This window comes from Ranitomeya imitator, chromosome 4 (genome assembly GCF_032444005.1).
Source record: "Ranitomeya imitator isolate aRanImi1 chromosome 4, aRanImi1.pri, whole genome shotgun sequence".
Lineage (NCBI taxonomy): Eukaryota > Metazoa > Chordata > Amphibia > Anura > Dendrobatidae > Ranitomeya > Ranitomeya imitator.
The window spans coordinates 670,238,229-670,262,911 of record NC_091285.1 but is presented as its reverse complement, the minus strand read 5'-3'; the positions used below and the strand labels follow the sequence as shown (position 1 = coordinate 670,262,911).

The 24,683-nt window shown below is 49.1% G+C and overlaps 2 protein-coding genes across 7 annotated transcripts; one reads left to right on the top strand and one right to left on the bottom strand.

The window, feature by feature from the left end:
- Positions 1 to 1,717: 1,717 nt before the first annotated feature.
- On the top strand, positions 1,718 to 6,649 carry STX10 (syntaxin 10). Its single transcript, XM_069767262.1, has 9 exons — positions 1,718 to 1,915; positions 2,053 to 2,187; positions 2,392 to 2,562; positions 2,656 to 2,749; positions 4,370 to 4,432; positions 4,512 to 4,619; positions 5,199 to 5,305; positions 5,384 to 5,478; positions 6,321 to 6,649. The coding sequence occupies exons 2-9, from the start codon at positions 2,153 to 2,155 to the stop codon at positions 6,401 to 6,403; spliced, it is 756 nt and encodes a 251-aa protein (XP_069623363.1). The 5' UTR covers positions 1,718 to 1,915; positions 2,053 to 2,152; the 3' UTR covers positions 6,404 to 6,649.
- A 2,238-nt stretch (positions 6,650 to 8,887) lies between these two features.
- On the bottom strand, positions 8,888 to 22,953 carry NACC1 (nucleus accumbens associated 1). Of its 6 annotated transcripts, XM_069767258.1 has the most exons (8): positions 22,624 to 22,953; positions 22,073 to 22,264; positions 18,294 to 18,394; positions 14,279 to 15,178; positions 13,872 to 14,069; positions 12,725 to 12,830; positions 12,531 to 12,628; positions 11,306 to 12,401 (listed from the first exon to the last, which is right to left on the bottom strand). In XM_069767258.1, the coding sequence occupies exons 4-8, from the start codon at positions 15,132 to 15,134 to the stop codon at positions 12,124 to 12,126; spliced, it is 1,536 nt and encodes a 511-aa protein (XP_069623359.1). In that variant the 5' UTR covers positions 15,135 to 15,178; positions 18,294 to 18,394; positions 22,073 to 22,264; positions 22,624 to 22,953; the 3' UTR covers positions 11,306 to 12,123. The 6 variants fall into 6 exon arrangements, with proteins under 6 accessions (XP_069623362.1, XP_069623361.1, XP_069623359.1 ...); XM_069767261.1 differs by lacking the exon at positions 18,294 to 18,394 and having other exon boundaries at positions 8,888 to 12,401; positions 13,872 to 14,045; positions 22,604 to 22,945; XM_069767260.1 differs by lacking the exon at positions 18,294 to 18,394 and having other exon boundaries at positions 8,888 to 12,401; positions 13,872 to 14,045; positions 22,624 to 22,945.
- Between the last annotated feature and the right edge of the window lie 1,730 nt (positions 22,954 to 24,683).

Sequence of the window (24,683 nt, the reverse complement as noted above, 5' to 3'; positions counted from 1 at the left end):
AATTTTATTTTTTTTTTAGTATGGTGCAGTCTGTAAAAGATTGAGTAAAATATTAAATCATTTTAGATTATATATAAAAGGTGAATGCTGTAAATCCTAAATAAAAAATTTAAAAAAGCTGTAATTGTTGTTTTATGACCAATGTGTCTCCCGATATTATATAAAATAAAAGGTGATCAGACTCGTATGTGCCCCAAAATGGTGCCCCCAATAATCCGCCAAAAAAATACCCTGACTTACCAGGTGTAACAAAACTAATCAAGTGAAAAACTAAAGTGTTTGTAAAAAAAAATAAAAAAAACTCTACATTTTCAGTTGATTGGTTTTGTTTTACCTGGTAAGTTGAGGTGTTTTTTTTTATTTTTACAAAGTTTTGATTTTTTTTTCCAATGATGATGATCGGCAGTCGCACTGATCTGGAGAATCAGGTTTCAGTCATCTTCAGGCTGTGTGCACACGTTGCTGTTTTTTAGCGTTTTTTTCCCGATAAAAACGCTATAAAACCGCAAAAAAAAACGCATACAATAAGCATCCCATCATTTAGGCTGTGTGCACACGTTGCTGTTTTTTTCCCCGATAAAAACGCTATAAAACCGCAAAAAAAACCAACATACAATAAGCATCCCATCATTTAGAATGAATTCCGCATGTTTAGTGCACATGATGCGTTTTTTTCCGCGAAAAAAAAACGCATCGCGGTAAAAAAAACGCAGCATGTTCATTAATTTTGCGGGTTTTTTTTTTGCGGATTTCCCACTACAAAACGCATTGGGAAATGTCTGGAAAAAAAAAGCATCAAAAACGCGGCAAAAACGCATGCAGATTTCTTGCAGAAAATTTCGGGTTTTTCTCAGGAATTTTCTGCGAGAAATCCTGAACGTGTGCACATAGCCTTAACGTTCACTAAACGCCACAAAAACATACGAAAAAAATGTCAGTGTTTTTTACGCCATTTTACTTGGATTTTTTAAATGTTTTTCAGCACATTATTGGGTAAAATGAACTACAACTCGCCATTGTAGAGTTACGTTGACAGTAAAATTATGTTATTTTGGATGAAACCGAAAAAAAAAAAAAAAAGAAAATGGTTCTCAGCGCGAATGGATTCAGGATGGCCTAAAAAAAAAAGGTTTTTTACAAAATGGTCTTGGCGCTCAGCGGAGAGATACGAGAGCGCCGCCCCAGGAGACTACATGTCCATGGCTGGAGCAGATGGGTTACAGACACGCGACAGATTAATAAAATGGCGCTAAACCCTGACCATAGGCGTGAGAAAAGCCACCATCGGCCCATAATGAGATTTTCATCAGTAAAAATGTTATAAAATGACCCTTAGAAAAGAACGACACGTTTTCTGCTATTATTTCCTCTAAATTTCAATAAGAAACCAAACGCTGAAATATTTTCCACAGACGGTGAAAATTTTACCTCACAACCTTCTTCACACAAAAATAACTGCGTCACTCGACGACTTCCCGCCACTAATAGCTGTGGGCGGGGTTACAGAAGAGGCGGGTTCTCAATGTGGGCGGGGTTATAGGAAAAGCGAGTTGTCGATGAGGGCGGGGTTTTGGGAAAGGCGTTCCCGCGATGTGGGCGGGGTGATAGGATAGGCGTCACGCTACGTGGGCGTGGTTATCGTCAGAGCGTACCGAAAGTACTACAATTCCCATGATTCGTAGCGGGCAGAAGCGGAAACACGTGGGAAGTGGAGCCTCTAGGGGTGTGGGGTCTGGGGTGGGAAGAAGGAAGGTTGGCAAGTGAGAGGGGAGCGCTGCTGCTGAGCCGACAGCAGTGGGAGGGGGCTGAGGAAACCCCCAAAACTCTGCCATAATAAGCCTACATTGGACACTGTGCACCCGGCTGTTTTGGGGGCTGCAATACTCTGGGGGCTCTCTATGATTTGTTCTGTGTGGTTAGTCAGTAGTTAGGCTTTAAGTGGACGTTTTTACTTTATAACTTTGATTTTTAAGGCTACCCCTTTAAATCTTAAAGGAGCCGTCTGCCTAGGGGCTGTGTGTTGACGTATTTGCTTCTCTCCCCCCCTGTGAGACCTATTTCTAGGGGCTGAGTGCTTTATGGAGGGGTACGTCCCAGATCTGGATACATAAAGTAATAATAGTCCTCAGTAACGAAGAAGAGAGCGTCCGCCATGTCTCTGGAGGATCCGTTCTCGGTCGTTCGGGGGTGAGTATCTGCTCGGTGAGCGTGGTGCCGGTGATAATCGCCCCTATAGCCGTAGCAATCTCACTGTCTACTGATCCCCACAGAAGAATGGCGCTGGCTGCAGCAGGAGCCTCCCCCCACTGCTCTAATGGAAAGATACATTGCTTCCTGAGTATTTGTTGTCATGGTTACATGGCCCATCGTATATTCCCTCTTCTTCCTCAGGGAGGTGCAGAAGGCCCTGAACACCAGCCGGGGTCTGTACCAGCGATGGTGCGAGCTCCTGCAGGAGGATCACATGACCAGCGCCGAGGAGTTTGATTGGACGACCAACGAACTCCGAAACTCCCTGAGAAGCATCGAGTGGGACCTGGAGGACTTGGAGGAGACCATCAGTATCCTGACACCATAGTTCCGTGTTACCCCCCCCCCCCCCCCTCCCTCCCTCCCCCCCCCCATTGAGTTTTTTTCCTTTACTCGTATCTTGGGCATCGTCGAATCGAACCAGAAGAAGTTTAAGATATCGGAGGCCGAACTAACCGAGAGGAGAGACTTTGTGGAGAAGACGCGGAGTTCTTTAAAGGTGACATCTAAACTTTTCTGTATTAACCCCTTCCCGCGATGCAGCGTCCTGTGTTGAGTGCTAGGGGGGGTGAAGCCAGGTGAGGAGCAGAGTCCGCGCCACACAGGTTAGCTGCCGACTGTGCCATACTGCCAGCACCTGCCAGACAGGGCTGCTCCTCTCACGTCTGTCTCTGACTGCAGCGTTTAAAGGGGTTTTCCACTTTCAGAAAACACGGTAAAATACCTAACATAAAAAAGATCTTCCCCAGGTTCCCACCGCTGCAGCAGTGATTTAGCTTCACTGCTGCAGACAATCAATGAGGTCACAACTACTGGTCTTAGTACTTTGCTACAGTAGTGACGTGACATCACCGCTGCAGCCAATCTCTTACCTCAGTGGCTCCTTCTGTCTACCTAGGCAAAACTGCTGGTCTCAGTATTTTGCTGCAGTAGTGACGTGACGGCACCGCTGCAGCCAATCGCTATTCTTGACCGCTTGTGTTGTCTACCTCGGCGCAGACGCTGAGCTCACGATCTTGCTACAGTGATGATGTGACGTCAAAGCGTGAAGTCCGGAGAAGCGGTGGGGGGGCAGCCGCTGGACCCTGGGCGGGTGATTAGCCCCCATTTGTTATTTTAGGTATTTTACAGCATTATCCTGAGAGTGGAAAACCCCTTTAAGCGGAATAATCCCAGTGGAGCGTCATTTCGAGCAGCCATCGGCCTATTCGCAGGGTGTCGATGGGTTTAGGTGGCAGCCGGGGACCTGTATACGGCCCCCATCTTGGGGCTTCTGTGAAGCCCCGACACAAGGGTGACACTAATTTTCACTGCCTACTGAAAAATTATAGTTTTTAGAAGAAACGATCATAAGTTCGAGTCTCCCAAAAGGCCGATAATGTACAGTCTACAATAACCAAAAAAAGATTTAAAAATATTAAACTATAACAATTTTTCAACCCTTTTCCCCATTAAAAAAAATAAAATTAAAATCTAAACTTATTCAGGTTTTGGTTCATCGGCAAACGTCTGATTTATCATATTAAAAATGATTTCACCCGTACAGAAGAAAAAATAAAACTAGAAAATTGCACCAAAATGCGACCAAAATGGTGCCAATAAAAACTACAACTCCGCGCAGAGCTCCGTCAACAGAAAACTAAAAAAAAAAAGTGACAGATCTCAGAAAACGGCAACACAAAAATATTGTGAAGTTTTTTTTGTTTGTTTTTTTTAAAGAAATGTTAAGAATTAAAAAAAAAAGACTAAAATAATTAAAACCTACTCAAGTTTGGTATTGCCGTAATCGCACTGATCTGGAGAATTGCGGAACTTGGACGTTTTTACTTGCTATAAAAATGAATCCTAAAAAAAAACAATGGCGGAACTGTTTTGTTTCACCACTTTTTGGATTATTTTCTTTTCGATTTTCAGTGCAGTAAATGATATCCAAAATTATAAGTCATGCCCTCCGGGAAAAAAAAAAAAGAAATCCTTCGCTCAATGATACTTGTAAAAAAGAAAAAAAAAATGGTGCCTACCCGGTCTTTCCAGTCCGGGACATAGAAGCTGCGCCGTGTTGTGGCGGCCGTGGAGTCTGTGCCGCTGTCATATGTTAGTGACGTGTGTGTAATTTTAGGAAATGAGGGATCACATCTCCAGTCCCAGAGCTCAGGCCTTCACGGAGCGGAAGAACCGAGAGGTACGGAGGTCTCCCTATGGGGGGGGGAATCACTTTATATAATGTGCCGTGCTCTCACCCGTGGTCTCTTCACTCTCAGGCGTTGGGCGTCTCTACCCCTCTGACCTCCGACCGCTTCTCTCGATTGGACGATGAGATCGTCTCTGGAAACTCGCGCTACGTCGAGGAGCAGCAAGCCCAGCAGCAGGTCTGCCCTCCATTATTATCCGGGGGTGGGGGAAGAGTACGGTGTCTCCAGGACGGGGGAATATCCTTATCATGTCCTATAATTCCAAATGGTCAATTCATTAGCCTCGTGAACGCTGCAGCCAATCACTGGCATCAGAGATCATGTTGGCATGTACAGCGTATGATTGTCTGCAGCGGTCACACGAGTGATGGAGAAGTTGGTCTGTGACCACCGGAGCCACAGCACTTAAAATTTCAGAGGTAGGCGAGTAAAGGCGCAGTCAGGACTGGCTGGCGGCTCTCATGTCCCTACAAGGACGCTTCATTGAAACGCTCGGGTCAGGAGAGCCGCCGGCCAGTCCGTCCATTACGGTTTGATTTTTCCAGTCATCTGATTGCGCCCTAATGCTGATGGATATGACCCCCGCCACACCTGCACAATCAGCAAATATTGTGCACATTTTGTTTTCTAATGGTCGATCGTGCATGCGTCTCCCCAAGTGCATGGGGTCGTAATGACACCTACAGCGGTGTGAGCGCCACCTGCGGACGACATGGGGCATTACACGTGTATGACCTGTATGTATTACCTCTGCAGCTGATTATGGACGAGCAGGACGCGGAGCTGGAGTTAGTATCGGGCAGTATCCGGGTTCTGAAGAACATGTCGGGGAAGATCGGAGATGAACTGGACGAGCAGGCCGTGTACGTCACCGTCGTGCACTCATATTATGTACACACACGTCGTAATGATATCTGACGCTCCTTCCCTCTCTTACTTAGGATGCTCGATGAGTTTTCTTACGAGATGGACAATACTCAAAGTCGCATGGACACAGTTCTCAAGAGAATGGCCAAAGTATCGCACATGACCAGTGGTAAGCCTTTCTTACGGCGGTAGATAATAGGGCTTTAAAGGCGTCCTTCAGTGCTTCTCGCATGTGTATCGGGAGGTGTGAGCTCCCAACACTTAAAGTGACAGACCCCCTATTAAAGTGGTTATCCAGCCTTAATCTACACATCTGAGACTGCAGACTTGTGAATCCAGTGTGTTGATTCTTCAGTGCCAGGAGCAAGCGGTCATGTGACCGCAAGCATGCGGTTTGCAACATTCCGGCCACATTCCAACCACATTCCAACTAGACATTCGCGGCCTTGCAGTGATAAAGGCCAGTTACAGTCTAGTCGGTATGTGACCGCATGTATGTAAATCCCATACTTGCGCCGCCCCAGAGAATCCTGGCAGCGTGCAGTGTGTGCGATGTGAGGATTCACAAGTCCGCAGTTACTACTGACTTGTAGCTTAGGCCTGTTCTCAGTCCTCCCGATGAAGAGCTGTATGTTCGGCTTCTATGTTTCTGCACTCCGGAAGCTCGGAAGAGTTCAGGGAAGGTCAGACGAGTGTCCATGTTTGGACCTCTGAAAGAAGCCGGACGAGGACGGATGAAGAGGTGCTGGCACGGCTCGAAGCTCAGCTGAAAATATATATATTTTTAATGAGGGAAAACAGATGGACAAAGAAAATTGTAAAGCGAAGAAATTGTCAAAAAAAATATTTGTCTTTTCTCAAATTTGATTAAAATAAATTCTGCCGCCAGAGTGCGGATAAGATTTCACTCGCCCTTGTACCCATCTAAAATGGCCGGTAACAGGGAGAACATTGAGCCCTATACATGTTCTATCAGTGTGGAGTAACGGCAGGCGTTTCTCTCCTTCACAGACCGCCGGCAGTGGTGCGCCATCATCACCCTGGTCGTCATTCTCTTTATTGTACTGATACTGCTGCTCACGTTGCCGTCATGAGAGGAAAGTGATCGGAGGAGCGTCCCGCTGCTGTATACATGGAGACTGCAAGTTACAAGTGGGGGCGGAAATGTATTTCCCTCCCTGGAAAAAGAAGACGGATTGTGCCTTTGTGTAAGGTGCCAAACCATCGCCTGCTGATTTATACTTCGTTAATACAATTTATGACAAATTCTTCTGTTTGGTTATATCTGTGATTAGTCTATTAAATTCCTTAAAATAAAAAAGCTTCAGGGGAAAAAGTAATATGATATCAACCATTCGGCCGAGCACTACACGAACAGCACAAGTTATGGAAAGGGGAGGAAGGTCCGAAGCAGAAGACGCCTTCATATGACCGCATAGGGCTCCTGATCCGAGGTTATCTTCACATATCAACCCTTTGTAATGACGCCATTGAATCTATTCCAAATCTGGGTCTGTAATATTTTATGAAAAGAGTGGGAAGAATCAGACTGGCTCTGCTATCCAACCAGGAGGCTGCATTTCCACTGTAACCAGGGCTAACATACCAGCCCAAGTTACAGGAGAAATCAGATTCAAAATAAAACCATCTGTAAATGTTAAAATGTTCACAAAAAGGTGTTGTAAGGAGAGCAGAATGTGGAATATATATATATATATATATATATATATATATATATATATACTGCTGCTAATCCAAATCGCTGTTACTAGCCCTGTCAAAGAAAATACAATTGTCAGGTTTGTAAGATTAATTGTGACAGAAAGGGGAACAACTCTTAGGGTATGTGCACACGTCCGGATTTTTAGCGTTTTTTTTTTGCGGAATTTCGCCATAAAAACGCTATAATCCGCTAAAAAAACGCTAACATTATGCATCCTATCATTTATAATGCATTCCGCATTTTTTGTGCATATGTTAGCGTTTTTTTCCGCAAAAAAAAAACGCATACCCCAAAAAATCCGGACATGCTCTATCTTTTTGCGGATTTTCTGCGGATTTCCTATCAAAATGGACATTCCGGAAAAATCCGCAAAAAATGCGCAAATTCCACGCTAAAAAAGCACGCGGATTTCTGGCAGAATTCTCCGGATTTTGTCAGGAAAAAATCCGGACGTGTGCACATACCCTTAATGTATTTGTGATCATTAAAAAAAAGGGAAAAACAGACACCTGTTGTTTTTTTTTCAGCGACGTCAGTATAAATGTAAAAAGACAATATGAAAATAGAAATTATACCCCACATATCGCGAAGATGCGAAAAGTGAGTATCAAACCGTACATATAGCACATGTAGTAAATGAACCTATAATGACCCATACTAAGGCACGTAAAAGGATTTCTCCAAAGCTCTACTGAAAAACCTCTGCTGTGGCTCAGTGGGTATATTCAGTGTCCTAGCATAGTGTATCCTTTATCAGCAGGCCGCCTCCATTGGATTTCTTGTAGTCCTTTACTAACCCCACCCCCGCTGAGACACAGCTAAAATAGCCCGAATATATCACTCAAAACTACAGCGTGACCGTTCTACCTCATAAAGTCCTTTAATCACAGCGGCATGGGCACGTTTTTCCGTTTAGATCATCTGTTCAGTATAAGGCTATGGTCACATGACCAGTTAGAACGGATCCGTTGGCAGAAAACTTGTTATTCGTTTTCTTGAAGAACTGATCTCTCCTGGGTCTGGGGTCTTTTACATTGAAGTCTACGGTAAGCGGATCCGTTAATCAGCCATCTGTTTGTCTTTCATTTGTAAAGGATCCAGTCAGCAAAAAAAAAAAAAAAATCAGAATTTCACCCACCCAATGGCTATAGGTGATCGCTAGGGTATGCGATGACTGGAGCGGAAACTATACTGGGGCCCTGAGGAAGGAAAATGTATGCAGTTATAATATGTATACCCCTCCTCACATGTAAAGCGCCATGGAATAAATGGCGCTATAACAATAAATAATAATAATAGCTGGTAATTAAAGGGGTGGTTTCACTAAATACAACCCAGCCGGGTTCAGGAAATAAGACGAGCAGACATTTTTCCTATTTTGTTAAAAACCTTTATTAATATGTTTTCAGATTTTTTTTTTCCATAATGTGCAATGCTCCTGTCTCACAGTTAAGGGAACACACAGCGATATCTTGGCACTTAAAGAGAGCAGAAGGGAGGGGGGGGGACATGTAAAGTGAGCGATCTGGAAAAAAAAAATTGCAAAAAAAAATAAATTCCCCACCCGCTCCGCCGAGGCCTAAGGGGATGGGGAGCGTCTGTCAAGCATTGCGATTCACAATCAAGAGTGTGCAATTAGTGAAGTTAATTATGGCAGAAGGAAATATGGAATTATTTTTTTTCAATTTTAATTTTCTACAGTTAAAAAATATAATTAAAAAACAAAACAAAACAAATCACCAGCCCAGGGGGGCAGGGAAATAAAAACAGTGGAAAGTATGCAGCCCTCCTCTCTGCTAGTGTATCATTCTAAAGTTTACCAGTCTGTCTGAACTGGATGGACAAATGTCTTTTTTCGGCCTTACTAACTATGTTACTATAGATCTGGGTATTTATTATGATGGAATATAGGCTGAACTGGATGGACAAATGTCTTTTTTCGGCCTTACTAACTATGTTACTATGTCTGTGGAAATGCCATTAATATTGCCAGCTAACAAGGGAAGAATCACTTTTATCCTTCATCAAAATTATATTTTATAGGTTGGGGTCATGCTGTCTAGAAGGAAAATTTAAGATTGAACGTAGTACCTACGGACAGCCACTAGATGGTGCACTAAGCTCTGAAAAAAAAAAAAAAAACAGCACCATCTAGTGTCTGAAATTCAGTACTGCGCTCACTGTATTTTCTTAGAAGCAAATGGGCCTATAAAATACAACTTTAAAAAAGTGAAATCTCCCTTTAAAAAATGACTATGGTGAAAATGTGGTCTCTGAATATTATCCTACAAAACCAAAAAAAAAAAATAAGACTGCCTAAAAAAAAGAAAATAAAGGGGTATATACATTGTGCCAAGCACGTCTGCATATACACATACACACAACGGATTTTTTTTTTTTTTTTTTTGAGGGCTGCTTCTTTCAGTCTCTCCATTCCCACCCCCTATTGCCTGCAAAAATATTAATTCAAATATTTACATTCCATTACAGCCCTACTACATGGGAAGAGAGGGATCACTATATATACATATACACATATATATGTACACCGATATCATGCACGCAAAGGCAAGATATAGTTCAGACTCGTCGGCAGCCCTTGTACTCAATTCATCAGTCACTGCATATTGAGGATTGGTAAGATACCCTCTTGTACCCCCCATACAGACCGTATTCCTTACTATGAACACACGATGTATGGGTAATATATGATGCTGGGAACAGGAGGGGAGAAGGTATGAATCACGGGGGAAAGGATGTTGCCAAGAATAGGAATAATCTGGTTTACAGCGTAGCCAGCATTCCCGCTCACACCAGTGTATTAGCCTTAATGCAGAACTACAGTGTTATCCGTATGATCGTGTCATATAGTTCCCTCTCTGTCCCAGAACCTAGAAACTATGGCCATTACCGTCCTCCTACAGGATAAGCTATACACATATTTACAAAATAAACACGTAATCGCACGCCCAGCGGGGGGCGCTGTGCAATGACACGCTGGCTCTCCCATAGGACTCCATGACTGCTTAATTACCAGCGGGAAGCATCAAATGGAATTTTGCGTATAGGATTTTATATAAAAGCACCATGGGCACAGGGCTCAACCCAAGGCAAAGTAGCGCCACTCCTGTGAACAGGCAGTGCCTAGTACTGCCACTAGCCCTATACATCCCAAGAGAATAAACATTATGCACAGGTCAGACCCTATGATTTGACGTGTCCCTATCAAGGGGCTGCCCAGACCTTACATACTGACAACCTCAGATTGCTGGGGGTCTGACACCCGAGACCAATCAGCTATTTGCAGCTGCACTGTAAAAAGTATGGAGCCAGAACAGCGCTGCTCGGTACGCCATGTAGTGGCCGCTCCAGGGTACTGCATCTCAACTCCTACTGCCGGGGAACGAGGGGGGTACGGAGCCGAGCTCTTCTGGCTCTATATACGGTCTCCAAATTGCTGATCGGTGGGCCCAATTGTAGGACCACAACCAATCTGAAAGGTTAGGTCACCAATATTGTGTGTGGACAACCCCTTTAATTAACCCCATAAATATTACTGCAAATATTAAAAAAAAAAAGGAAAATGGTGGCATATACGTGTCCTAGGGACTCGATGTCCTACCCGCTGGGGCTCATGAGTGATTATAGGAGAGCGGGTACTAGTTAGGGGCACAGCGCCCCAGCCTGGCATGAATGGAAGCGCCTTACTCTATGTCTGTCCACCTCACTGGGAAAACCCGAGTGACCAAACCGGACAAAAATCACCTCCGAGTGGCCCGACTGGACCACCTCTGACATAGTGGAATACTAAAACAGTCTCGACCGCGGAAGCCGACGCTCCCGCCTACATGATTAAAGCCGCTCTACATAGCAATTAGTGCGAGTCGTCTACCGTAAAAATCAATACTTCTAGGAAAGTCGCTTAGAAATCCGCCTTGTGCTACCGTCACGTCAAAGGAGTTTAATGTTAACGTGCATCCAATTAAAAAAAACAAATAAAACAAAAACACTTTTGGTAATGTGAAAAATTACCACCAGGGGGCGACCACCTCCATCAGGATTGATTTACCGAGTGCCTGTCCTTTATAGAGGGGGGCAGCCATCTTGTGGGCCAAGTGTTTAGCGAGACTACGAGGAGGCGACTATGGACGTCACAGATCGTTAACGGGACAAGCAAAGTCAATGCACATTGTCCATGGAACCGACCAGAACTCCGTCCATAATACAAGCACCAAAAAGGCGCCCCACCCCCCCCACCCCCCCACCCCCCCACCCCAGAAATCACAAACTTCTAATACCATGCAGTGAATTAAAAAAATAAATCTAAGGGAACCTCATTTCCCCCCTCCAAAAAAAAAAACGGTAACGCCCCAACATACACGACAAAACAGAAACGGGGGACACGATAAAATAATTAAAATAAAAAAAATAAAATGTGCAATTAGTAGCTGTGCAAATAAATTGTCCGTGGCCACCAATCAGATTGTGGTCGCTCTGGACAGAATCGTCTAAAGCATCGGTCTCCTCCCGTCTGCCGCCAGACTACAGCTCCCACCATGCTGAGTGTTGTAGTTACGCCGGGTGCAGGCAGCGCTCTCCTTTCCAGTGCGCACGTGGGGGGAGGGGTATTAAAATTTATCAAAGTTACTAAGAAAAGAAAAAAAAAAAAGTCTCTCTTCTCCCAGGAGCTGGGTTATCAGAGGGCCAGTGAGATTACGGGGGTCTTCCCCCGGCTGCACCATGAAATGATGCAGAATATTTACAAGTTTCCCCCCCAGCGAGCGTTGGATGAGGACGATATACACTGATAATGGAGGCGCTATATAATGAGGCTGCGTAGTATACCCGCAGGCTGATAATGGCGGCGTGGCGCGGTATAGATGAGTATCTCATGCAGCAGTGTATAGTGACCGAGTCCCTCCGCACCGCAGCGTACAGTCAGACGTAGCACCACCGACTATGGCGTACAGACGACAGCCCGGCTCCTGGGTGCTATATTGTCCTTCCTCCTTCCCCTCCTCACTGAAAGGGGGGGGGGGAGGGATGTTTACAATTTTTTATTTTTTTTGGGGGGGGGAGGAGGGTGTTAGATTAGGGGTCGTGCAAAAGAGCCCCATCAGGGCATGCCCTCTCCGCCTCGGCCTCGAAGCCCACGCTGTGATCTGCAGGGACGCCTCCGCCCATCAGGCCAGGCTCCATTTTGCCGGTGTCGTTGATGAAGGCCGTGTAGGCGTCTCCTTCGGCCATCAGCAGCTTCAGTTTGGGGATCCAGCTCTTGCGCACCACGCGCCGGGCGTTCGTGCACATGTCCGCTGCGATGGCGTTCATCTCGCTCTCCTTGAAGTTCGGGGCGAAATTCTGACAGTAGACTAACAAAAAAGAAAGGAGAAAAGGGTCAAAATGTTTATAAGGCCGGGAGCGGCAGCGCCCTGGAGGGATGTGGGCGCATAGGAAAAGGTCAGAGGACATGAGTGGGTGACCCGACAGACAGCGCTTACACTTCACGGCGTGCAGGACCCGGCTGTCCAGGGGCTTCCTGCTGGGGTCATTGGTGGAGGAGCGGATCCCGGTGCCGCAGCTGTTCGCGAGGGTGTTCCTGGAGTAATGAGGGAGATCGGAAAGTCACGTCATTAATGATTTACGATACCGAGGGAGGGGGCGAGTTCTCATGTGCAAGGGGGAGTCCTCTTACCTGTCGAAGAAAGATGCCAGCAACCGGCGCAGCAGCACCTTGTGGCGCGTCCCAGCGCTGATGTGACAGTTCATGAGTTGGGCGCGGGTGATGAACACGTTGGTTCCTGAAAGGAGGAGAAAAGTGATCAGAAACCGATGGGATGAGGGAGCGATGAGCAGGGAGCGATGAGCAGGGAGCACGCAGGATTACTTATCTACTATATAATTGTCTAAGGGTCACTTCCGTGTTTCTGTCTGTCACGGATATTCATTGGTCACGGCCTCTGTCTATCATGGAATCCAAGTCGCTGATTAGTCTCGCCAGCTGCCTGTCATAGCTGCCGCGACCAATCAGCAACGGCCACAGTCCGATTAGTCCCGCCTTACTCCCCTGCAGTCAGCGCCCGGCGCCCGCTCCATACTCTCCGCAGTCACCGCTCACACAGGGTTAATGCCAGCGGTAACGGACTGCGTTATGCCGCGGGTAACTCACTCCGTTACCGCTGCTATTAACCCTGTGTGACCGAGTTTTTACTATTGATACTGCCTAAGCAGCATCAAAAGTAAAAACATCTAATGTTAAAAATAATTAACAAAAAATAAAAAATCATTTTATACTCCCCTTTCGCGACGCTCCGGTGACCGCTCCATGCAAGCGGCAGGTTCCGGTGCCATGTATGGGAGAAGGACCTGCCATGACGTCACGGTCATGTGACCGAACTACAAGGGGCCCTCAGAAGGTAGTATATGTTTATTTTTTAACCTGTGACATACGTGGATGGGCAATATACTACGTGGATGGGCAATATACTACGGGGACATGCATATTCTAGAATACCCGATGCGTTAGAATCGGGCCACCATCTAGTGTGTGTGTGCGTGTCTATATATATATGCCCTCGCTGATCCCACATGTTCTGACGATTCCTCTGACGCTCCGCACACACTCAGCCGATCTGTAGCAGATTGCTTTAGGAATTATGCATCGGTCCCAAAGACCTCCAGAGGATCCTCCAGCTGCAGTCAGCCCTGCCTTTGTGCGCCCCTCGCTCACCTGCCCCATCATGAAGATTCGGAGGCAGGCTCCATCTCATCGTTGGGGGAGCAGGTCATAGTCCACCCCCTATAGACTGGCACAGCCAGTGAAGACCTCCGTATGTCAGTACCTGTCACCAGTTCGATCTTCTCGTCCGGGTCGCCCTCCTCATACAGTTTTGGGTGGCATCGGTTACCGATCTGGCTGATGAGCTCCGCAGGGAGGGTGGACAGGTCCTGCTTGACACGGACGCGGTTCCTGGAGTCTGAGAAGACGGGGTCCGGCAGAGCCTCCACCTTCTCAGCTGAAGAATTCAAAGAATATTCTACTGACAAGAGGACAGGTACACATTATATCACACAGCGCGGGGAGATACGTGCACTATATAACCCCAGATGTCACACAGTGACGGCTGTACACGGCACCATTATACCCCAGAGCTGACATCGCTCCCGCACTACTAACCTCCCATGTATAAACCTATCAGAAAGGACAGATTAGTGGGGGACGATGTGTGGGGCGCATGCGGACTCTTACCGACTTGGTTGACGTTCATCATGCTGTACATTGTATACATGTTGCATATCTGCCTGTATTGCTCCTCGGTGCCGTCTTCTGTGACCTCTTCTTCCTCATCCTCCTCGTTGTGGTAAGACCCCGGGCTGTCACTTGTGTATGCGCTGGACGTTCCTGGGCTCGTCCTCTCTGACCCCAGTGGGGCCACGGCCCCCGACTGCCCTCCGACCGCTCCTTGAGAAAAGCGTGGCACCTTTCTACTCGCCCCTCCGGCCTCCTTCTGCCCCCCATCCCAGAGTCTCTTGGCCACTGGTGTGCACTGCACTGAATCGGACTCTTGGCTTTCTGTTTTCACCCGTGGCGGCCGGGACATAGAGTAAGAGGATGACGATGACAGTGAGGCCACCGCTGTGGTTGCTGCCGCTACTGCCGCCGCCGCTGGGCTGGGAGGTTCCGAGTTTGGTGCTTCTTCAGGGTGTAGACCTTGGGAGTCACAGCTGGGCGAGCTCACCTTCAGGAAGAACTCTGTCCCCTTCTCCATGATCTCCTGGATCTGCAGGAAGCCGGCCGTGTACATGAGGAGGAACTGATCTCCTACGTTCATGCTGAGCCGCCCGGTGTAACAGAAGCTGAGGATCTGCTGGAAGGACTGAGGTTGGACCGAGCCGGGAAGCTCCACCACCGGGTTCTTGCTGCTGTGGAAGAGGTCTCTGAAGTAGGAGCTGCTTGCTGCCAGGACGGCCCGGTGGGCTTTGAACTGGTGTCCGCGGACCACGACGGCGACATCACAGTACAGGCCCTGCAGTCGCTGCTCGTTCAGACACTCCAGGATACTATTCCCAAAGTTTGGGATCTCCATTTGTAGAGTCTGAGACATGACAACAGATCAGGGGAGAAAGTGAGAGATGGAGGATAGAGAGGCTGCGGGGGAAGGGAATAATAAAAAAAAAAGTGAATAAAAAAAATTAGTTAGAAATATTTAATCTATAACCTAAAATATAAATTCAGGTGTAACACACCCTCAGCTGTGAGACGTATTAGTTCAGTACAGATTTTCAGCCCCAAAAGAAATATTTCCATTTGCAGAGATCCTGAAAATGGTGATCAATTAGCATTTAAAGGGGCGGCCTGGATGGACCCCATGAAAAAAATGTATGGCAGTTTATGGATAAAAGACATTACTGCCCCAGTGATGGTGCCTGTGTGCGGATGTAGCGTGCCCCCACCCTGGCAGCGGCACACCCACCAGCCAAGCAGCGGCACACCCACCACTCTGGCAGCGGCACACCCACCAACCTGACAATGGTGCACCCACCAGCCAAGCAGCGGCGCACCCACCAGCCAAGCAGCGGCGCACCAACCAGCCAAGCAGCGGCGCACCAACCAGCCTGACAATGGTGCACCCACCAGCCAAGCAGCGGCGCACCCACCATCCTGACAATGGTGCACCCACCAGCCAAGCAGCGGCGCCCCCACCAGCCAGCGGCACCCCCCCCCCACCCTGGTAGCAGCGCACCCACCAGCCAGGAAAATTCTGTGCATTCTCTCAAATATGGGATCGACATGTCCCTTCTGTGGCATTTCACTGACCGGGACAGCACTAGAGAAGAAGCCGAGGGGAGCTCATCCATTGAGTCCAGCAGGACACGAGCTCAGTGTCGACTCCGAACAACACTTCTCGGTGCTCTTCCCGTGGGCAGATTTAAGACTCCCCCCATGAAGGAGAACTATAGGGGCACATGACATCTCCACTGCTCCAGAATTTGCCCTTTGTTAGACAAGCGCCACATCAGGGACCCCAGAGGTCAGACGGACCACCACTCCTCTGGGCACCGTGCTCTGCGTGGGCGATCCTTCACTCTACAGACAACCAGGTGCCCCCTACCTGTTACAGGGGCGTCGCACTACGATAATAATGATAACATATCTTCAAGATAGATCATCAATAGCAACTTGATGGGGGTCTGAACCCCCCTTTCCCCACCACCAGAACTGAGGAACGCTGATTAGCGGGGGTGCTGGACCCCGCCAAGCCGATATTGTTGACCTATTATGATAAGGCAACACCCCTTTAATTATTGACCTGCACATAAAGGATTATATCGTTTAAAATGAATATGTCATAAAAGAAAACACCAATAAAGACATAATGTAACTTATTAATGTTTTCATAAAGTAAAAGTTTTTTAAATTGCATTATGTCTGAAAAATAAATAAAAATGTCTTGATATTTTAAACTTTCGATCACTAGGGGGAGCAGCTGCTGACAATTGCCATGAAAACCTAGTGCTAGCTCGCATTACGACTGCAGTAAAAGTGGGCGGGATCTGGTCACATGGTCTGATGTCTCCTCCCCTTCTGGGGATTTTCGAAATGATAAGGGAGGATGAAGTTTAGGATCACAGTGCGGAGAGATCACTGGTGACTGCAAAGTGATACAGTGTCTCCGAGGACGGCCGGCAGCTCAGAGCAGGACTGCGGCGGTGAGAACAGCCAGGAGCCTGGTATTAGTGGTACAGTGTAAGGCTGCCCACCTTGTGCTCACCGCCGCTGTCCCAGGCTCCCGTCACCGCCGCTGTCCCAGGCTCCCGTCACCGCCGCTGTCCCAGGCTCCCGTCACCGCCGCTGTCCCAGGCTCCCGTCACCGCCGCTGTCCCAGGCTCCCGTCACCGCTGACTAACCCAAGCTCCCATCACCGCCGCTGTCCCAGGCTGCTGAACACTGTGTGACCAGTGGTGGGGAAATTGTAATTAAAAGCACAGCTCTGGGCTACAAAAAAATGGTGCCTACCCCCAAATGTGAACTGAACAGTCCAAGGGGGTGCCCAGTTCACAGATGAGGGATTCCCTCCAACACGTCAGCATCGCAGCCCTGACTGGCGAGAGCATGGCTGTGACTTCTAGTAGTACATTGTCAGGCTGCCCGACCTGTGCTGTTCTCACCACTGTCACCACAGTATCACGCTGCTGTGCTCCAAGCACGGACTCAGCCGCGGAAAGAGCAGAGCAACGTATCTAAGCACATAATGTTCAATACAGTCTGCTGAGCTATATAACTAAGCCGGTCATGTGTGATGCAGCAGTGTATCTAATCCCATCGTGTTTGGTGCAGTGAGCTATCAGGATCAGCGCTGCCAGTCGTCCTCGGTGACATTGTCCTCAACTTGCTGTTGTGTTTCAGCCACCAACAAAATGTTCTCCTGTGACCCTAAACATCCTCCTCACTGACACTGATCCGCCAAGAATGCGAGGAGATATCAGCCATGTGAGCAGGTGTGACATAAATTCCATGACATGGCTTCATACACCGCCGGCACAGGCAGCAGAGCGCCACCAGCTCGCTACATTATGACTTATTACACATCTGCCCCTTTACATGAAAATTAATATAGAGGTGCTTCTCACAAAATTAGAATATCTTCAAAAAGTGAATTCATTTCAGTTCTTCAATACAAAAAGTGAAACTCATATTATAGTCATTACAGAGTGATCTATTTCACGTGTTTATTTCTGTTAATGTTGATGATTATGACTTACAGCCAATGAAAACCCAAAAGCCATTATTTCAGTAAATTAGAATAATTAATAAAAAACACCTGCAAAGGCTCCTAAGCGTTCATAAAGGTCCATTAGTCTGTGTCTGTAGCTTCACAATCATGGGGAAGACTGCTGACCTGACAGATGTCCAGAAGGCGTCACTAACACACTCCACAAGGAGGGGAAGCCACAAAAGATCATTGCTAAAGAAGCCGGCTGTTCACACAGTGCTGTATCCAAGAATATTAATGGAAAGTGAAGTGGAAGGAAAAAGTGTGGTAGAAAAAGGTGCACCAGCAACCGGGATAACCGCAGCCTTGAAAGGATTGTTAAGAAAAGGCCATTCAAAACTTTGAGGGAGAGTCACAAGGAGTGGACTGCTGCTGGAGTCATTGCCTCAGGAGCCACCACACACAGACGTATCCAGGACATGGGCTACAAGTGTCACATTCCTTGTGTCAGCCGCTCATGACCCATAGACAACGCCTGAAGCGTCTTACCTGGGCCAAGGAGAAAAAGAACCGGACTGTTGTCAGTGGTACAAGGTGTTTTCAGATGAAAGTAAATTTTGCATTTCATTTGGAAATCAAGGTCCCAGAGTCTGGAGGAAGAGTGGAGAGGCCACAATCCAAGCTGCTGGAGGTCTAGTGTGAAGTGTCCACAATCAGTGATGTTTGGGGAGCCATGTCATCTGCTGGTGTACAGGTCCTTCTCAAAAAATTAGCATATAGTGTTAAATTTCATTATTTACCATAATGTAATGATTACAATTAAACTTTCATATATTATAGATTCATTATCCACCAACTGAAATTTGTCAGGTCTTTTATTGTTTTAATACTGATGATTTTGGCATACAACTCCTGATAACCCAAAAAACCTGTCTCAATAAATTAGCATATTTCACCCATCCAATCAAATAAAAGTGTTTTTTAATAACAAACAACAAAACCAACAAATAATAATGTTCAGTTATGCACTCAATACTTGGTCGGGAATCCTTTGGCCGAAATGACTGCTTCAATGCGGCGTGGCATGGAGGCAATCAGCCTGTGACACTGCTGAGATGTTATGGAGGCCCAGGATGCTTCAATAGCGGCCTTAAGCTCATCCAGAGTGTTGGGTCTTGCGTCTCTCAACTTTCTCTTCACAATATCCCACAGATTCTCTATGGGGTTCAGGTCAGGAGAGTTGGCAGGCCAATTGAGCACAGTAATGCCATGGTCAGTAAACCATTTACCAGTGGTTTTGGCACTGTGAGCAGGTGCCAGGTCGTGCTGAAAAATGAAATCTTCATCTCCATAAAGCATTTCAGTCGATGGAAGCATGAAGTGCTCCAAAATCTCCTGATAGCTAGCTGCATTGACCCTGCCCTTGATGAAACACAGTGGACCAACACCAGCAGCTGACATGGCACCCCACACCATCACTGACTGTGGGTACTTGACACTGGACTTCAGGCATTTTGGCATTTCCTTCTCCCCAGTCTTCCTCCAGACTCTGGCACCTTGATTTCCGAATGACATGCAAAATTTGCTTTCATCAGAAAAAAGTACTTGGGACCACTTAGCAGCAGTCCAGTGCTGCTTCTCTGTAGCCCAGGTCAGGCGCCTCTGCCGCTGTTTATGGTTCAAAAGTGGCTTTACCTGGGGAATGCGGCACCTGTAGCCCATTTCCTGCACACGCCTGTGCACGGTGGCTCTGGATGTTTCCACACCAGACTGTCCACTGCTTCCTCAGGTTCCCCAAGGTCTGGAATCGGTCCTTCTCCACAATCTTCCTCAGGGTCCGGTCTCCTCTTCTCGTTGTACAGCGTTTTCTGCCACATTGTTTCCTTCCAACAGACTTACCATTGAGGTGCCTTGATACAGCACTCTGGGAACAGCCTATTTGTTGAGAAATTTCTTTCTGGGTCTTACCCTCTTGCTTGAGGGTGTCAATGATGGCCTTCTTGACATCTGTCAGGTCGCTAGTCTTACCCATGATGGGGGTTTTGAGTAATGAACCAGGCAGGGAGTTTATAAAAGCCTCAGGTATCTTTTGCATGTGTTTAGAGTTAATTAGTTGATTCAGAAGATTAGGGTAATAGGTCGTTTAGAGAACCTTTTCTTGATATGCTAATTTATTGAGACAGGTTTTTTGGGTTATCAGGAGTTGTATGCCAAAATCATCAGTATTAAAACAATAAAAGACCTGACAAATTTCAGTTGGTGGATAATGAATCTATAATATATGAAAGTTTAATTGTAATCATTACATTATGGTAAATAATGAAATTTAACACTATATGCTAATTTTTTGAGAAGGACCTGTAGGTCCACTGTGCTTTATCAAGATCAAAGTCAGCGCAGCCGTCTACCAGGACATTTTAGAGCTCTTCACGCTTCCCTCTGCCGACAAGCTTTTTGGAGATGGAAATGTCATTCTCCAGCAGGACTTGGCCCCTGTCCACACTGCCAAAAGTACCAATACCTGGTTTACACACAACAGTATCACTGTGCTTGATTGGCAGCAAACTCGCCTGACCTTAACCCCATAGAGAATCTATGGAGTATTATCGAGAGACACCAGACCCAACAATGCAGATGAGCTGAAGGCTGCTATCAAAGCAACCTGGGCTTCCATAACCCCTCAGCAGTGCCACAGGCTGATCACCTCCATGCCACGCCGCATTGATGCAGTAATTGATGCAAAAGGAGCCCCGACCAAGTACTGAGTGCATTTACTGATCATACATTTCAGTAGGACAACATTTTGGATTTTAAAATAATTTTTCAAGCTGTTGTTATAAAGTATTCTAATTTACTGAGATAATGACTTTTGGGTTTTCATTGGCTGTAGGCCATAATCATCAACATTAGCAGAAATAAACATGTGAAATAGATCACTCTGTAATGACTCTATATAATATATGAGTTTCACTTTTTGTATTGAAGAACTGAAATAAATAAACATTTTGATGTTAATCTAATTTAGTGAGAAGCTCCTGTATGTAGTAGAGGGGTCCCCTATATATAATGAGGTCTGGGGCGGCCTACTCTACATGTTAGCGCCATGTGCGACGAATCCCCCGCGCCTCACGCCCCCGTGCGACGATTCCCCGCGCCTCACGCCGCCGTGCGACTCTTCCCCCGCGCCTCACGCCCCCGTGCGACGATTCCCCGCGCCTCACGCCCCCGTGCGACGATTCCCCGCGCCTCACGCCCCCGTGCGACGATTCCCCGCGCCTCACGCCCCCGTGCGACGCTTCCCCCGCGCCTCACGCCCCCGTGCGACTCTTACCCCGCGCCTCACGCCCCCGTGCGACTCTTACCCCGCGCCTCACGCCCCCGTGCGACTCTTACCCCGCGCCTCACGCCCCCGTGCGACTCTTACCCCGCGCCTCACGCCCCCGTGCGACTCTTACCCCGCGCCTCACGCCCCCGTGCGACTCTTACCCCGCGCCTCACGCCCCCGTGCGACTCTTACCCCGCGCCTCACGCCCCCGTGCGACGCTTCTCCCGCGCCTCACGCCCCCGTGCGACTCTTACCCCGCGCCTCACGCCCCCGTGTGACTCTTACCCCGCGCCTCACGCCCCCGTGCGACTCTTACCCCGCGCCTCACGCCCCCGTGCGACTCTTACCCCGCGCCTCACGCCCCCGTGCGACGCTTCTCCCGCGCCTCACGCCCCCGTGCGACGCTTCTCCCGCGCCTCACGCTCCCGTGCGACTCTTCCCCCGCGCCTCACGCCTCCGTGCGACTCTTACCCCGCACCTCACGCCCCCGTGCGACTCTTCGCCCGCGCCTCACGCCCCAGTGCGACGATTCCCCGCGCCTCACGCCCCCGTGCGACGCTTCTCCCGCGCCTCACGCCCCCGTGCGACTCTTCCCCCGCGCCTCGCGCCTCCGTGCGACGCTTACCCCATGCCTCACGCCCCCGTGCGACGCTTCTCACGCCCCCGTGCGACGCTTCTCCCGCGCCTCACGCCCCCGTGCGACGCTTCTCCCGCGCCTCACACCTCCGTGCGACTCTTCCCCACGCCTTACGCCCCCGTGCGACTCTTCCCCCACGCCTCACACCTCCGTGGGACTCTTCCCCCACGCCTCACGCCCTTGTGCGACTCTTCCCCCGCGCCTCACGGCCCTGCGCGACGCTTCCCCACGCCTTACGCCCCCGGAATCCTCTTATGTGGACTTCTCTCCTGTTTCTACACAGGACTCCTATGAGAATGGGATAAATAAAGATGGCGGCGCCGGATCATCCCTGAGAACACAGATGATAACACGAGACTCACATACCCAGGTGTTCGGTCGGTCCTCCTGCTCTCACCGCGGTCCGCTCCCCCCGGTTCCCGCTCGCGGTGTTCGGGTCTTAGCGGCTCCGGGAGCAGCAGCGGCGGCCATTCATCGCCAGCAAGGGGAGAGCGAGCGAGCGCCGATCACAGAGGAGCCACAGGGGAAGCTAACGAGCGCCGATCACAGCGAGCCAGACTATGGGAAGAGATAGACAGGCATCATTAGCTGAGCGCCGATAACAGCGAGCCAGACAGAAGGGGGAGGGGCAGGAGACAGAGAGCAGGCGACAGCAATCGAGCGCCGATATGAATGAGGCGAACTGTAGACACGAGCAATGAATAAAAATGTGTCGCGGGGGGGGAAGGACGCATGAGTGACTGGGGGAGACGGATCAGGAGCGGGGCCGGGGGAGAGCGGGGCCAACGATGGAGGCGAGATGCTTCAATAAGCCAACGGGCTGCGGACAGGACGGGCACGGTCGGCGGAGACCACTTGTCCGGAAAACAAGAGAAAGATACCGGCAGCGGGACGCACCACGGCGCGGATCACGTTACCGGGAGAGACGGATGGTCCGGAGCTCGGGAGACGGCGGCTGGAGCCCCAGACTGCGGGTCACATAGGCAGGGGAGAGAGAGCGAGCGCCGATACAACCGACCAGACAGACTCCCAGGAGGCACAATGGAGCGCCGAGCCGAGGCCAGCTCAGGACCCGCACTGCAGGGGAGAGGAGGCGATGGCCGAGATCATCGAGCAGACTGCATTCCCGAGGGGCGGAGGGAGAGGAACAGCGAGCAGACGACGAGGCAAATAGGCAGGGCAGGCTAGAGGAGCGCCGAGCTATGGAGCAGACGCCCAAGGGAGGCGAATCAAGCATCGAGCTTCCAATAATAGACAGAAAGGAAAATATGCAAACACAGGCGTGACGAGTCAATGGCCGAGCGCAGGGTCCAGGCGGCGCGGACTGCAGAGACACCAGAGGCGGCGGCGCGGAGCCGGGAACGTGACTGCTGCCCGTTGTGGTGGAGAAGCGTGTATGGCTGCTTGTGAGGAGACGAGGAAATCCTGTACAGGGACGGAGAAGAATGACCCTTTAATTATGGGGGTCCTGGACGCTCTGCACTTAATGATAATAGTTATATAGCGCCAACATATTCCGTCGCACTGTACACACAGCCATTACACTTCTTGGGGACACAATGAATGTTTGCAGGATCGGGGGCCACTTTGGTGCTCCGTTATCACCGTACTCCTCCCTCTTCTGATTAGTGGTCGCGTCCCGCATCCAGGACAAATAATCAGAAGGGGCCCAAGATGTCGGCAGGTAAGAGGAGGTCTGGTCACCATAGACCACTGATGTGGCCCCCAAGATGTCATATGTAGGAGGAGGTCCAGCAAACAAAGACTACTGATGTGGCCCCCAAGATGTCGGCAGGTAAGAGGAGGTCTGGTCACCATAGACTACTGATGTGGCCCCCGAGATGTCGGCAGGTAAGAGGAGGTCTGGTCACCATAGACTACTGATGTGGCCCCCAAGATGTCGGCAGGTAAGAGGAGGTCTGGTCACCATAGACTACTGATGTGGCCCCCGAGATGTCGGCAGGTAGGAGGAGGCCCTGCCAACACAGACTACTGATGTGGCCCCCGAGATGTCGGCAGGTAGGAGGAGGTCCATCCAACACAGACTACTGATGTGGCCCCCGAGATGTCGGCAGGTAGGAGGAGGTCCATCCAACACAGACTACTGATGTGGCCCCCGAGATGTCGGCAGGTAGGAGGAGGTCCAGCAAACAAAGACTACTGATGTGGCCCCCAAGATGTTGGCAGGTAGGAGAAGGTCCAGCAAACAAAGACTACTGATGTGGCCCCCAAGATGTCGGCAGGTAAGAGGAGGTCTGGTCACCATAGACTACTGATGTGGCCCCCAAGATGTCGGCAGGTAAGAGGAGGTCTGGTCACCATAGACTACTGATGTGGCCCCCGAGATGTCGGCAGGTAGGAGAAGGTCCAGCAAACAAAGACTACTGATGTGGCCCCCGAGATGTTGGCAGGTAGGAGGAGGCCCTGCTAACAAAGACTACTGATGTGGCCCCCGAGATGTCGGCAGGTAGGAGGAGGCCCTGCCAACAAAGACTACTGATGTGGCACCCGAGATGTCGGCAGGTAGGAGGAGGCCCTGCCAACAAAGACTACTGATGTGACTCCCGAGATGTCGGCAGGTAGGAGGAGGCCCTGCCAACAAAGACTACTGATGTGACTCCCGAGATGTCGACAGGTAGGAGGAGGTCTGGTCACCATAGACCACTGATGTGGCCCCCAAGATGTCGGCAGGTAGGAGGAGGCCCTGCCAACACAGACTACTGATGTGACTCCCGAGATGTCGACAGGTAGGAGGAGGTCTGGTCACCATAGACCACTGATGTGGCCCCCAAGATGTCGGCAGGTAGGAGGAGGCCCTGCCAACACAGACTACTGATGTGGCCCCCAAGATGTCGGCAGGTAGGAGGAGGCCCTGCCAACACAGACTACTGATGTGACTCCCGAGATGTTGACAGGTAGGAGGAGGTCTGGTCACCATAGACCACTGATGTGGCCCCCAAGATGTCGGCAGGTAGGA

Coding starts and splice junctions, on each gene's coding strand:
- STX10 (XM_069767262.1), top strand. CDS start 2,153: ATGTCTCTGGAGGATCCGTTCTCGGTCGTTCGGGG. Junction 4,433..4,511: donor CGGAGCGGAAGAACCGAGAG/GTACGGAGGTCT, acceptor CTTCACTCTCAG/GCGTTGGGCGTCTCTACCCC. Junction 5,306..5,383: donor GAACTGGACGAGCAGGCCGT/GTACGTCACCGT, acceptor TCTCTTACTTAG/GATGCTCGATGAGTTTTCTT.
- NACC1 (XM_069767258.1), bottom strand. CDS start 15,134: ATGTCTCAGACTCTACAAATGGAGATCCCAAACTTTGGGAATAGTATC. Junction 14,070..14,278: donor GATGAACGTCAACCAAGTCG/GTAAGAGTCCGC, acceptor TCCTCTTGTCAG/TAGAATATTCTTTGAATTCT. Junction 12,402..12,530: donor GGTCCTGCACGCCGTGAAGT/GTAAGCGCTGTC, acceptor CTTTTTTGTTAG/TCTACTGTCAGAATTTCGCC.